We start from the raw sequence: 15455 nt of genomic DNA, 5'->3' as shown, positions 1-15455 counted from the left end.
CCTGATTCCCCAGTGCGATCCTGCATTTAAAAGTCTGGAAAGCATACTGGCTAATTATATGATTAGTGTTGTCTATTAAAGGAACAACTGATTAAGAAGATGGAACCTGGTAATCTGTCGTTGGCAGAGAATGGGACTCGCTTGCAAATGCCTCCGAGCGTTATTCGCTGGCTTTACATATCTTTGATTAATCTTGCGTTCAAACTCTCGTCCAATTATGTCTATGAGTGTTTGGCCCTTTTTAGACGGTCTACAAGATACGGGATATTCACGTCTTTATTTGTTTACTTCCGCTGTGCTTGTATTGTGCGAGTTTCATTTTCTTGACTTTTAATCGGTAATTTTCTGATCATCATTACCTTTATAGTCACGTTTATTTGCTATGCTTTCCCATTGTATGTATGCACGTATATAATTGTATACATATTCAGTTTTTATACATTTATGTATATATATATATATATATATATATATATATATATATATATATATATATATATATATATATATATATATGTATATATATATATATATATATATATATATATATATATATATTATTACGAAGCTGGTCTGGCATAAGAGTAAATAATCTATTCATGTATTTCATTTTTGTATTTAAGAGATGTATAGCCAGCTCGCAAGGTGAGTTCCACTCGTGTAGGTTTAAGTAATGTATGTAATTTACATAAGATTTTCGTCATTTATTTAACTGTATTTTCATTCAATTCAGTATATGTAAATTTATGTTATTTTTAAGAGTTAACTTTTTATTTCACGCAGTTTTGTTACGAAGTCTTATGTAGCTCGTTTAGGTATGCTGTGATACATACGAGGTATGAGCACGAGGGATTACGTCTTTTTTATGTTTCCACGAAGGTGGTCAGAGTTAACTGAGAGACAGTTGCCTCTCAAGCAAGGTTAGTACCCCTTCTTCAAATTACTATGTTGGCAACCTTACGCCGCTAGAGCCATGCCCCCACGCTACGAGAATGATCCACTAGAAAATTCTAGAGGAAAATAAGTCAATATATATATATAGGACCTAGCAATGCATAAGCAGCAGAAGAGATCCAACCTATCCCTTTGAAAGAGCCAACGTCCGCCTGCCCTCTCTCCTCTCAAGTGTGTGTCCTCTCAAACGAAAAGTGATTTCTATCCAACATATATTGTGTATAGTGTTGTTCAAACGTTGGTGAAATTATTGGATCTTAATTCTAGTGTAGTGTTTTAATGTAAGTACATTTTAACATAACATTTTAACTGGCCCTGTGAGATTTAGGTTAAACAGTGAAGTGCATTAAAAATTTTGCTTAACCGTTCTGTAACCTCGTGTGAACCAAAAGATGTAAGTGTGACAGTTGCATATATGTATATTTCATTATTGTTTGTTCATTAGTGTTAAAGTGTTAACTTTTTTCATGAATTATCAAAATTAAATATTTTTATAAATTAATTTCCAGTGAAACAAGGGATTGTATAATTTTTTTCAAAGTGTCTTTCTTTTGTCTTTGTTTAAGGTTTAGTTCAGATTTAATATTTCGAGTGATTTATTTTTTTGTTAATTTTTGTGAATTACTGTTAACTTTTTATCGAATATATTCATTTTTTTCGGTAAAGTGTGCATTATATCAATCACCAATATTTTTTCTCAGTGCTTTGCTCGTATTCCCTAACTAAGAACCGAAATAAGAGGTTGGTTTTTGAATAGTTCACATAAGTAATCACCTAGTTTTGTTTTGAGTAATGCATGGGACCTTTGGATATTCAGTGTTCATATATTTTGCCAGCTGGGAGTTGCGTAATATTATCAGAGCTCGGGTATTTTACAAGTATAACAGATTTATGTAAAAATAAGCAGGTGAGTTTGGGGCTCGGGAGTTTGCGCAATTCGTCAGCCGTAATATATATATATATATATATATATATATATATATATATATATATATATATATATATATATATATATACATACATACATATATATATATATATATATATATATATATATATATATATATATATATATATATAACTTGTTTAAGAAGGCATGTATGAATACAAAGCTTGCCATAGGCAAACTGGCAAATTACAAGTTCTAAGTTTTATATTTTTTTTTTATTTTAAATGTTTTTATATTGCCTTTGTAGGCTACATAGAAAGCATGTTTTTATAGTTGTAATTAATATACGAAAAGTGTTTTATCTGAAATTTCTGTGCAGTCTCAGTTACCATAGATTTTCAAAAAGGAAAAATTTTATGTTGTTTTTCAATTTCAGTTCAAAAGTTAATGAAATGAGTCTGCGTTATTTTTTTTTTTTTTTTAATATTATGACAATCAATTCAAATATTCCCCGAAGAGTATTTCTTTGTACGCTATTACCAGTGATGATTGTGATCACCATAATAATAACCATAACATTAAAAGGATCACTAGAAAGAAAAGAGGGAGAAATTGTAATACAATTTAACTGCTATCTCTCTCTCTCTCTCTCTCTCTCTCTCTCTCTCTCTCTCTCTCTCTCTCTCTCTCTCTCTCTCTTTCCTTAAGGAGCTCTGATGGGCGTGACCATTTGCTTGGAAACTGGCTGCGGTAGCGAGGAAGTGCATTATGCTCTTAGGAAATGGCCAATTAGTTTGATACATTACCTGAATTTATTCCCAAGTCATGATTTATATTGCGAGGTTTAAAGTTCTTGTTTAATTAGAGAGAGAGAGAGAGAGAGAGAGAGAGAGAGAGAGAGAGAGAGAGAGAGAGAGAGAGAGAGAGAGAGAAAGAGAGAGAGAGAGAGAGGTACAAAGTAATATAATTTATTTATCCATTAGATTCATTATCTGGTGTTTAGATTGGTAAACTAAGTTCACTCCCCTTCCATATTGATTTGATAAATTGTTTGAAACATTAATGAAGTTAAAGTTAGGAAATGTGTTTCACACCGCTCGTAGTTATGAAAAACATTCATTTCATTATCATAATTTTACATTATGAAAAACATAGCGTTAGTTTAGTTAGCGTTTTTCTTTTCCCCTTTGTATCAGAAATTTGATCTTTGATGACTTAAAGATCTTGAAGGCAATGTCGAAATCTGAAACATGAGTGGACCAAGATAGGGAAACGAAAGTTCCACAGTGCCACCTGTGCAGCAAAAGAAATGCATATCTCGAGTATTAGTGTATGATATAAAAGTTTCGCTGGATAATTTTCCAGTGACCCCATTACATTTTCACTTATAATGAATGCAATAGTTGTTGTTATTATTATTATTATTATTATTATTATTATCTATATATTAATACGTTAGCGTGTGTGTTATTTATTGTGTGTCACGCTTTAAAGAAAATGGAAATAATTTCATGGTATACTCTTACAAATTCACATTAGACATTGATTACATAACCAAAGCACATCTCATATAGTTTTCCCAATTCATGAATTGCTCATTTTTTAAAATAAATATACAAATCAAATCTTATCACATTTTTTTCAAACATGTATAGGTTAGCAAAAAAATTATTAGTATTGAAAATATAATTTCCTGTAATTTACACTGGTTCTGCTTAAAGAAAACGGACATAATTTCATGGTATACTCTTACAAATTCACATTAGACTTTGATTACTTAACCGAAGCACATCTTTTATAGCTTTCCCAATTTCATGTAATGCTCATTTCTTTTTAAAATAAATACACAAGTCAAATCTTATCACATTTTATTCAAACATGTATAGGTTAGGAATAAGATAATTAGTATTGAAAATATCATTTCGTGTAATTTACACAGGTTCCGCTAGTTATTATTATTATTATTATTATTATTATTATTATTATGTGTTGGCTACCGGCAATGCAGGGAGCCTAAATTGTGTTGAAAAAACACACCATTGCGATCCTTACACCCTGAAGATGCAATAGTCGTCATCTCTTATATCCCTATTTAGAACTTTTGCTTAAAGAGTTTGACCAACTATGATGTTACATTCAGCAAGGAGAGCATGGATTATAAGTGCTATAATTATTGTAATTATCATCTGCAGTAATAATAGTCAATATTGAAGGAATGGAAATTGCCAAAATACAGGATTATTTCACCTTGTAAAAAAAAAAAAATGCCAGATCATTGATTGTGAAGTACATTAGAACAATCATGATATGAAAATGCTAACGATGATAAATCTCCCTCTGGTATATTGGACTTTTGTTTACGACCAAGGGTATATTGGACTTTCGTTTACGACAAAATGTATTTGGTATTTATTGGACTTTTGTTTACGACCAAGGGTATATTGAACTTTTGTTTACGACGAAGGGTATATTGGACTTTTGTTTACGACAAAAGGTAATTAGTATTTATTGGACTTTTGTTTACGACCAAGAGTATATTGAACTTTTGTTTATGACCAAGGGTATATTGGACTTTTGTTTACGACCAAGGGTATATTGGACTTTTGTTTACGACCAAGGGTATATTGGACTTTTGTTTACGACCAAGAGTATATTGAACTTTTGTTTACGACAAAAGGTAATTGGTATTTATTGGACTTTTGTTTACGATCAAGAGTATATTGAACTTTTGTTTACGACCAAGGGTATATTGGACTTTTGTTTACGACCAAGGGTATATTGGACTTTCGTTTACGACAAAATGTATTTGGTATTTATTGGACTTTTGTTTACAACCAAGGGTATATTGAACTTTTGTTTATGACCAAGGGTTTATTGGACTTTTGTTTACGACCAAGGGTATATTGGACTTTTGTTTACGACCAAGGGTATATTGAACTTTTGTTTACGACCAAGGGTTTGTTGGACTTTTGTTTACGACCAAGGGTATATTGGACTTTCGTTTACAACAAAATGTATTTGGTATTTATTGAACTTTTGTTTATGACTAAGGGTATATTGAACTTTTGTTTACAACTAAGGGTATATTGAACTTTTGTGTACAACCAAGGGTATATTGAACTTTTGTTTACAACCAAGGGTATATTGAACTTTTTTTTACGACCGAGGGTATATTGGACTTTTGTTTACGACCAAGGGTATATTGAACTTTTGTTTACGACCAAGGGTATATTGGACTTTCGTTTACAACAGAATGTATTTGGTATTTATTGGACTTTTGTTTACGACCAAGGGTATATTGAACTTTTGTTTACGACCAAGGGTTTATTGGACTTTTGTTTACAACCAAGGTTATATTGGACTTTTGTTTACGACAAAAGGTAATTGGTAATCATTGGACTTTTGTTTACGACCAAGGGTATATTGAACTTTTGTTTACAACCAAGGGTATATTGAACTTTTGTTTACGACCAAGGGTATATTGGACTTTTGTTTACAACAAAATGTATTTGGTATTTATTGGACTTTTGTTTACGACCAAGGGTATATTGAACTTTTGTTTACGACCAAGGGTTTATTGGACTTTTGTTTACTACAAAAGGTAATTGGTAATCATTGGACTTTTGTTTACGACCAAGGGTATATTGAACTTTTGTTTACGACCAAGGGTATATTGGACTTTCGTTTACGACAAAATGTATTTGGTATTTATTGGACTTTTGTTTACGACCAAGGGTATATTGAACTTTCGTTTACGACCAAGGGTATATTGGACTTTTGTTTACGACAAAAGTAATTGGTATTTATTGGACTTTTGTTTACGACCAAGAGTATATTGAACTTTGGTTTATGACCAAGGGTATATTGGACTTTTGTTTACGACTAAGGGTATATTGGACTTTTGTTTACGACCAAGGGTATATTGGACTTTCGTTTACGACAAAATGTATTTGGTATTTATTGGACTTTTGTTTACGACCAAGGGTATATTGAACTTTTGTTTATGACCAAGGGTTTATTGGACTTTTGTTTACGACCAAGGTTATATTGGACTTTTGTTTACGACCAAGGGTATATTGAACTTTTGTTTACGACGAAGGGTTTATTGGACTTTTGTTTACGACCAAGTGTATATTGGACTTTCGTTTACAACAAAATGTATTTGGTATTTATTGGACTTTTGTTTACGACCAAGGGTATATTGAACTTTTGTTTACAACTAAGGGTGTATTGAACTTTTGTGTACGACCAAGGGTATATTGGACTTTTGTTTACGACCAAGGGTATATTGAACTTTTGTTTACGACCGAGGGTATATTGGACTTTTGTTTACGACCAAGGGTATATTGAACTTTTGTTTACGACCAAGGGTATATTGGACTTTCATTTACAACAGAATGTATTTGGTATTTATTGGACTTTTGTTTACGACCAAGGGTATATTGAACTTTTGTTTACGACCAAGGGTTTATTGGACTTTTGTTTACGACCAAGGTTATATTGGACTTTTGTTTACGACAAAAGGTAATTGGTAATCATTGGACTTTTGTTTACGACCAAGGGTATATTGAACTTTTGTTTACAACCAAGGGTATATTGAACTTTTGTTTACAACCAAGGGTATATTGAACTTTTGTTTACGACCAAGGGTATATTGAACTTTTGTTTACGACCAAGGGTATATTGGACTTTTGTTTACAACAAAATGTATTTGGTATTTATTGGACTTTTGTTTACGACCAAGGGTATATTGAACTTTTGTTTACGACCAAGGGTTTATTGGACTTTTGTTTATGACCAAGGGTATATTGGACTTTTGTTTACGACAAAAGGTAATTGGTAATCATTGGACTTTTGTTTACGACCAAGGGTATATTGAACTTTTGTTTACGACCAAGGGTATATTGGACTTTCGTTTACGACAAAATGTATTTGGTATTTATTGGACTTTTGTTTACGACCAAGGGTATATTGAACTTTAGTTTACGACCAAGGGTATATTGGACTTTTGTTTACGACAAAAGGTAATTGGTATTTATTGGACTTTTGTTTACGACAAAAGGTAATTGGTATTTATTGGACTTTTGTTTACGACCAAGAGTATATTGAACTTTTGTTTATGACCAAGGGTATATTAGACTTTTGTTTACGACCAAGGATATATTGGACTTTTGTTTATGACCAAGGGTATATTGGACTTTCGTTTATGACAAAATATATTTGGTATTTATTGGACTTTTGTTTACGACCAAGGGTATATTGAACTTTAGTTTATGACCAAGGGTTTATTGGACTTTTGTTTACGACCAAGGGTATATTGGACTTTTGTTTACGACCAAGGGTATATTGAACTTTTGTTTACGACCAAGGGTTTATTGGACTTTTGTCTACGACCAAGTGTATATTGGACTTTCGTTTACAACAAAATGTATTTGGTATTTATTGGACTTTTGTTTACGACGAAGGGTATATTGAACTTTTGTTTACAACTAAGGGTATATTGAACTTTTGTGTACGACCAAGGGTATATTGGACTTTTGTTTACGACCAAGGGTATATTGAACTTCTGTTTACGACCAAGGGTATATTGAACTTTTGTTTATGACCAAGGGTATATTGGACTTTCGTTTACAACAGAATGTATTTGGTATTTATTGGAGTTTTGTTTACGACCAAGGGTATATTGAACTTTTGTTTACGACCAAGGGTTTATTGGACTTTTGTTTACGACCAAGGGTATATTGGACTTTTGTTTACGACAAAAGGTAATTGGTAATCATTGGACTTTTGTTTACAACCAAGGGTATATTGAACTTTTGTTTACAACCAAGGGTATATTGAACTTTTGTTTACAATCAAGGGTATATTGAACTTTAGTTTACGACCAAGGTTATATTGAACTTTTGTTTACAACCATGGGTATATTGAACTTTTGTTTACAACCAAGGGTATATTGAACTTTTGTTTACAACCAAGGGTATATTGGACTTTTGTTTACGACCAAGGGTATATTGAACTTTTGTTTACGACCAAGGGTATATTGGACTTTTGTTTACAACAAAATGTATTTGGTATTTATTGGACTTTTGTTTACGACCAAGGGTATATTGAACTTTTGTTTACGACCAAAGGTTTATTGGACTTTTGTTTACGACCAAGGGTATATTGGACTTTTGTTTACGACAAAAGGTAATTGGTAATCATTGGACTTTTGTTTATGACCAAGGGTATATTGAACTTTTGTTTACGACCAAGGGTATATTGGACTTTCGTTTACGATAAAATGTATTTGGTATTTATTGGACTTTTGTTTACGACCAAGGGTATATTGAACTTTTGTTTACAACCAAGGGTATATTAAACTTTTGTTTACGACTAAGGGTATATTGGACTTTTGTTTACGACAAAAGGTAATTGGTATTTATTGGACTTGTGTTTACGACCAAGGGTATATTGGACTTTTGTTTACGACAAAAGGTATTTATAGGACTTTTGTTTATGACAATAGGTATTTATTGGACTTTTATTTACGACCAAGGGTATATTGAACTTTTCTTTGCGACCAAGGGTATAATGTACTTTTGTTTACGACAAGAGATAAAATTTGTTGGACCTTTTTTATGACCAAGGGTATATTGGACTTTTCTTTAAACAAAATGTATCTATTAGACTTTTGTTTACGACAAAAAGTATTTATTGGACTTTTGTTTACGACAAAAGGTAATTGGTATTTATTGGACTTGTGTTTACGACCAAGGGTATATTGAACTTTTGTGTATGACCAAAGGTTTATTGGACTTTTGTTTACGACCAAGGGTATATTGGACTTTTGTTTACGACAAAAGGTATTTATAGGACTTTTGTTTATGACAATAGGTATTTACTGGACTTTTATTTACGACCAAGGGTATATTGAACTTTTCTTTGCGACCAAGGGTATAATGTACTTTTGTTTACGACAAGAGATAAAATTTGTTGGACCTTTTTTATGACCAAGGGTATATTGGACTTTTCTTTAAACAAAAGGTATCTATTAGACTTTTGTTTACGACAAAAGTATTTATTGGACTTTTGTTTACGACCAAGGGTGTATTGGACTTTTGTTTACGACAAAAGGTATATATTGGACTTTTGTTTACGACCAAGGGTGTATTGGACTTTTGTGTATGACAAAAGGTATATTATACTTTTGTTTACGACCAATGGTATATTGGGCTTTTGTTTACGGTCAAGGTTGTACTGGGCTCTTTTTCCCGATCAAATGTTTATTAGACATTTTACGATTATGGGTATATTAGCATTTTTTACGACCAATGATATATTGGACTTTTTTTTATAATCAAGGGTATGCTGCATTGTACTTTTTTTACAATGATATTGTTGTCAATATTTTCCAGTAAGCTGAACACACTATTCCCCTAATCCATAAGATCAGTTTTCAAACTTTAAATTACTACTACTACTACTACTACTACTACTAGTAGTAGTAGTAGTAGTAGTAGTAGTAGTAGGAGTAGTAGTGTCAGTTAGATACCGTAAGAAAGAATTCAAAATATTTATAAATAATTCCATTTTATTCCATTTTTTGACTTTATGGAAAATCAACATATCAATGGCTTTCCTTAATAGGATTATGCACCGACTCTCTGCTGACTGATTCATACAGTTTAATGTTTCTATTATTGTTGTTATTATTATTGTTGCTTTTGATTTTTATTGTAATTCTCATTTTTAACTTGAATTACAGTTTCTCGCTCCGCTTGTGTGTGAGAGAGAGAGAGAGAGAGAGAGAGAGAGAGAGAGAGAGAGAGAGAGAGAGAGAGAGAGAGAGAGAGAGAGAGAGTTTGTTACAAGTAGAGAGAACTTTTATTAAGTCGTTATAATGAAAAAATAAAAAATGAAAAGTTTGAAGGCAGAAATATTGCAATTTACGTTAAAACCTTTATTGTGCAATCCTTTTGATTTTCAGTTATCCTTTATCAAAGGCTACAGCAGAATTAAAATAAAAAATCCTCGCGCCGAGCTGACCCTCATATTTATATCGATTTGTAAAATATCGTTTGTCCGAAATAAAACCAGAGAGGGAAACAAACGGAAAGGGAGCGCGAGCGTATTTCATTTCCATATCAAACACTCACTCGGCCAAATCTCTTTAGGTTTGTTATCGCTTTTGTTTATTGAGGGCTTGGGCGAGTTCTGTTCGCCAGATCGTTTTATGGTTCGGTAGATAAAAGTTAATTGTCAATATTGACAATTTATCATCTAAAAAATTGTAATGATATATTAATGAGAAGGTCACTGAAAATATGTATAAAGAAATAAGTTGATTATAACAAATCAACCAAAATAACGATTGTTAGAAGCTTTGAGTATAGGGCAAAGTTTCAGGTCTAGTCGTATGTTAAGTGTGTCTTTTTATAGCTTTTCTGTAATATTCTTAGCCCATCGGTAGCCTAAATTTATTTAGTTACAGCTTATCATAATGCTGAAGTTATCTCGTCAAAGTCTGTTTAAATTTTCATTTAATTTAAAAACTTCTTGTATGTATGCGCTGACAATTAACAGATTTTAAGAGAGCCTTTTTACTATGACATATGATTACAGTTGGACTTAAAACAGACATAAAAAATGCTGATGGTACTAAACGACAGAGCAATAAACTTATATAGGTATGTATTAATCAGGCAGCATGATTTTTGAGAACCATAGAAAATGTAGGCAAAGAAAACGGAGAATTTTAAAAAAATGTTCAGTGATAAGAAATTCTTTCTGATGCCGTCTTATAATTTTCTCTTATCATATGAAATATCATTATTCAACTACCCTCTCTTATTTTGATACATTTAATTTTTGGAATTTTTCCCGTCTCCTTTTTTATGAAATCGCTTTCCACCAATAAAAATGGATATTTCTTTTTGGCTTTAAAAAACGAATGTAAATTCAAATACTGTGCAATATACATAAATCCCTATTCAATCACAAACTCTCTTTGTAAAAATAGATGTCAGGATGTAATCTCATTATGCAGATGTAAATCAAGTCGCAATTGTGCTGTTTCGAGGTAAAAAAAAAATTGTTTAATCATTTTCTTTGATGCTTTTTTGTTTTCGTTCCTTTGTCTCTCAGGGGTGACAGTATGGGGAAGGGGTCGGCCATTGGATTCATACTCATTTTTTTTATTCATTGGTTTTCTGCCTTCTCTCCCAATCAAAAAAAAAAAAAAAAAAAAAAAAAAACAGCGATTCGCTGTCATTAACATGTTGACAACGATGTCATACCTGTTATTTACGTGTTGTTGTATCTGTTATTTACATGTTGACCATGTTATCGTAGCTGCCATTAACATGTTGACAATGTTGTCATAGCTGTCATATACGTGTTGTTGTTTCTGTCATTTACATCTTCACGATTTTGTCGTACCTGTTATTTACATGCTGATTATCTATTGTTTACATGTTGTAGCAGCTGTCATTTACATGTTGACGATGTTTTCATAGCTGACATTTACATGTTGACGATGCCGTCGTAGCTGTTATTTACATGTGTTCTATTTGTTATTTACATGTTGTAGTAGCTGTCTCTTACATGTTGACGGTGTTACCGTAGCTGTCATTTAGATGTTGATGATGTTGTCATAGCTATTATTTACTTGTTGTTGATGTTGTTGTAGCTGTCATTTACATGTTGATGACGTTGCCGTAGCTGTCATTTACATGTTGATGATGTTGTTGTAGCTGTAATTTACTTGTTAACGATGTTGTCGTAGCTGTCATTTACATGTTGACGATGTTGTCGTAGCTGTCATTTCCTTGTTGACGATGTTGTCGTAGCTGTCATTTCCTTGTTGACGATGTTGTCGTAGCTGTCATTTACATGTTGATGATGATGTCGTAGCTGTCATTTACGTGTTGACTATGTTGTCGTAGCTGTCATTTACATGTTGATGATGTTGTCGTAGCTGTTATTTACTTGTTGACGATGTTGTTGTAGCTGTCATTTACATGTTGTCTGTGTTGTCGTAGCTGTCATTTACATGTTGATGATGTTGTCATAGCTGCTATTTACTTGTTGACAATGTTGTCGTAGCTGTCATTTACATGTTGACTATGTTGTCGTAGCTGTCATTTACACGTTAATGATGTTGTCGTAGCTGTTATTTACTTGTTGACAATGTTATCGTAGCTGTCATTTACATGTTGATGATGTTGTCGTACCTGTTATATACTTGTTGACAATGTTGTCGTAGCTGTCATTTATATGTTGACTATGTTGTCGTAGCTGTCATTTACACGTTGATGATGTTGTCATAGCTGATATTTACTTGTTGACGATGTTGTCGAGGATGTCATTTACATGTTGACGATGTTGTCATTTACATGTTGACAATGTTGTCGTAGATGTCATTTTCTTGTTGACGATGTTGTCTTAGCTGTCGTTTACATGTTGACTATGTTGTCGTAGCTGTCAATTACATGTCGACGATGTTGTCCTAGCGGTTATTTACGGAAAATGTTGACAATGCTGTCGTAAATGTTATTTTCATGTTGACGATGTTGCTGCAGATATCATTTACATGTTGACGATGTTGTCATAGCTGTCATGTCATTTACATGTTAAAGATGTTGTTGAAGCTGCTATTTACATGTTGACAATGTTGTCGTAGATGTCATTTACATGTTGATGATGTTGTTGTAGTTGTTGTCATAGCTGTTATTTAATAAGTTAACGATGTTATCGTAGCTGTCATTTACGTGTTTACAATGTTGTCATAGCTGTATTTACATGTTGACGATGTTGTTGTAAATGTTATTTTCATGCTGACGATATTGTCGCAAATGTTATTTTCACGTTAACGCTGTTGTTGTAGCTGTCATTTACTTGTTGACGATGTTGTCGTGGATGTGATTTCCATATTGTAGATTTCATTTACATGTTGGCGATTACATCGTAGCTGTTAATTACAAGTTGACGATGTTGTAGATGTTATTTACGTTAACGATATATTCGTAGATATTATATGCATGTTGGTGATGTTGCCGTAGCTGTCATTTACATGATAACGATGTTGTCATAGCTGCCATTTACATGTTTTTGATGTTGTCGTAGTTGTCATTTATATGTTGGCGATGTTGTCGAAGCTGTCATTTACATTATGACGATGTTGTCATAGCTGTCATTTTCATACTAGTGATGCTGTATAGCTGTTATTTACATGATGACGATGTTGTAATAGCTGTCATATACATGTTGACGATGTCGTAGCCGTCATTTACACATTGACAATCTTTTCGAAGTTGTCATTTACATGTTGACGATGTTGTAGTAGATGTTACTTGATTATAAAGAAGAGCAAAAATCAAGAGGAAAAATCAAGATTGCTGGGCGTCAGATGGATGCAACAAAAGTTTGCTTGATTGGTTTATATTAAGCTGGCTTTATGCTAGCACATACCTCTGGCCAAAGGCGGTTCGTAGGCCTGATAAGGTGATAAGGAATTGTGTGGAAATCGGGAGTCATTCAAAACAACCGTGACGAAAAGGTATAAAGACAAAAATCATTTTCGAATTGTTTTGTTTATACAAAGGTAAAACAGTGTGCATTGCTATTATGCATTTCCTTCTTAGGTGTGGATATTCGAAGACAGGTCTTCCCTTGTTTCAGAATGAGTTGTTAAGTTCATTTTTTAGAGCAAAACATGTGCAGGTGAATGTGTTTGATGTATACTTCACGTCAAAATTTTCATTTAATTTTTCTTTCGGACAAAATTAGCAAATATGTCCCAGAGTCAGGTAGCCAAAGATATTCTTTGCTTTATCTGTTCTTCTTCATAAGTTTTCTGTCTGGTTGAAAGTTTTAATTATAGGAAAACAAATGTCTTCAAAAATGTGGAAATCTTCCAACGTACATTCAGCGACATATTGAGAATAAAAGCGTTTACTTCACGCCCATTTAAAGGCAATTATCAACTGGGCTCTCTGATATGCAAATATCCTACTTCGCCGTTTTGCTAGAATTGCCGCGGAAATACCAGAGGCGTGTTTGGAATTCATTTTCCGTGTTTTTTTCGGTTTTTATTTTTTTTTCTTTCTTTAAAAGGACTATTGCCATTGAAAGTTTAGCGGGTAAGAAATGTTAAAATAGTGGGAAAAACGGTACAATGTATATGAGAAGTGTAGTTTATTTCCTATAATATAAATTAAATCGAGATATTTACTCCGGCTATCTAATCTTTTTTTTTTGCTTGATTTAGATAAATTATGTTTGTAAATCAGTGTAAGAAATACATTATTTTTATTTTACTCTACTTGAAAGGTTGTTTTCCTGGTCCTATGCCCAAATGAAAATGTACAGTAGTAAAAACTGCTGGTTATCATCTTGGAAACATTGCTTTTATAAAGAAGTATCTGGATGAACATTCTTTAAAGAAGCTTGTGATAAAGTGTGTTATTGCCAGAATTGACGACTGTAACTCCATCTATTACAATTTACCAAAAGTGCAAATTACGAAATTACAAAACATAATAAAAGGAGCACCACCCCGAGAAAGAATCACTCCTTTACTAATCAATTTACACGGGCTCCCGATTAAAGAGAGAATTGAGTTTAAAATATGTACAATAACCCGTCAAGTTATCAGAGCCGGCCGTCTAAAATATCTAAGAGAATTGCTACATGTGCAACCAACAAATCTTGTTGACACGAGAATAGTTACAGATGTTTTCAAAATACTGGAATCTAGAATTATGTCTACTGTAGGCTTTAGAACCCTTAAATATGCGGCCCCGAGACTATACAATAAGATCCCACTAGACATTCGAAAGACTGAAGATATTAAGGCTTTCAAGAGGAAGCTGAAGACTTTCTTGTTCTTTAAGTGCTTCGATAGTGTGGATTTGACAATAAACGAGCAATATGTGGTGTGAAATGTTAGAATGCTTTCGAACGAACATGATAAAATGACTGTGGAGGTCCTGAAGTAGGGTCCCCCTGTTGTATAGGACCAAAAAAACTGCTCTTCAAGTAAAGTATCACAAAAGGGAAGCTTACGCACTTCATATATGTATACATTCTTAGGCATTTAGAGTATCACACAGTATAGAAAAAAAAATATATAATTTAATTGTGACCTGTAATTGTCGCAGGAAATTGAAGGAAATTATAAAAGTACAATTATGATTTATTTTTATTGGTTAATGTCATTGTTGACGACTGCTGTGAATTGTTTATGCATTATGACCTCTGGACATCTTAAGTTTGGTACTTGAAGGTGTTTCTCGGTTTTGTCAATACTAGGGTTAGTTTAGTGGAAGGTAACTGAGTACTGGACTGTTGGTGTACACAATCGCTGTTTAAAAAAACTTGAATATCAGTTAATTATCCCAATTCAATGCTTAAGAGACCTGGAGTAGCGATGAGTCGTCACACAATCGTAAGAAAATATGTATCATCATACGTAAGTAAATAAAATGGTTAACTTTGCATACGTGTCTTGCAGGCTATATACTTATGTGAAAATAGACTCTGGTATAGGCCATCTCCTTTGCTGTTTTTCGTTGCTAAGTGGTTAGATTATATTTTCTGTCAACTTTCGTTTCTATTTGATAAATGCCTT

At 32.8% G+C, this 15455-nt stretch overlaps 2 protein-coding genes across 5 annotated transcripts in view; one reads left to right on the top strand and one right to left on the bottom strand.

Annotated features, from left to right (window-relative positions):
- LOC137657219 (uncharacterized) overlaps nt 1–13760 on the bottom strand; it is a 164344-nt gene extending 150584 nt beyond the window's left edge. Inside the window, exon 1 of the mRNA XM_068391561.1 lies at nt 13749–13760. Within this exon, the coding sequence (XP_068247662.1) occupies nt 13749–13760 (12 nt within the window). The remainder of the gene's footprint in view (nt 1–13748) is intronic.
- The window catches only part of LOC137657021 (beta-1,4-glucuronyltransferase 1-like), a 289570-nt gene that overhangs the window by 258801 nt on the left and 15314 nt on the right, over nt 1–15455 (top strand). The window contains exon 1 of one of the 4 annotated variants that reach the window (XM_068391380.1): nt 15114–15296. The exons of 1 other annotated variant lie outside the window; for it this stretch is intronic. In XM_068391380.1, coding sequence (XP_068247481.1) covers nt 15231–15296 — 66 coding nt within the window. In that variant the 5' untranslated portion in view covers nt 15114–15230. Of the gene's footprint in view, nt 1–15113; nt 15297–15455 lie in introns of those variants that run through there. 2 more of the 4 variants (XM_068391378.1, XM_068391377.1) reach the window with 2 other exon arrangements.

The sequence above is a fragment of the Palaemon carinicauda genome, chromosome 18 (genome assembly GCF_036898095.1).
Source record: "Palaemon carinicauda isolate YSFRI2023 chromosome 18, ASM3689809v2, whole genome shotgun sequence".
Lineage (NCBI taxonomy): Eukaryota > Metazoa > Arthropoda > Malacostraca > Decapoda > Palaemonidae > Palaemon > Palaemon carinicauda.
Note: the sequence above shows the minus strand (reverse complement) of the source record. Positions and strands in the feature narration are given on the sequence as shown.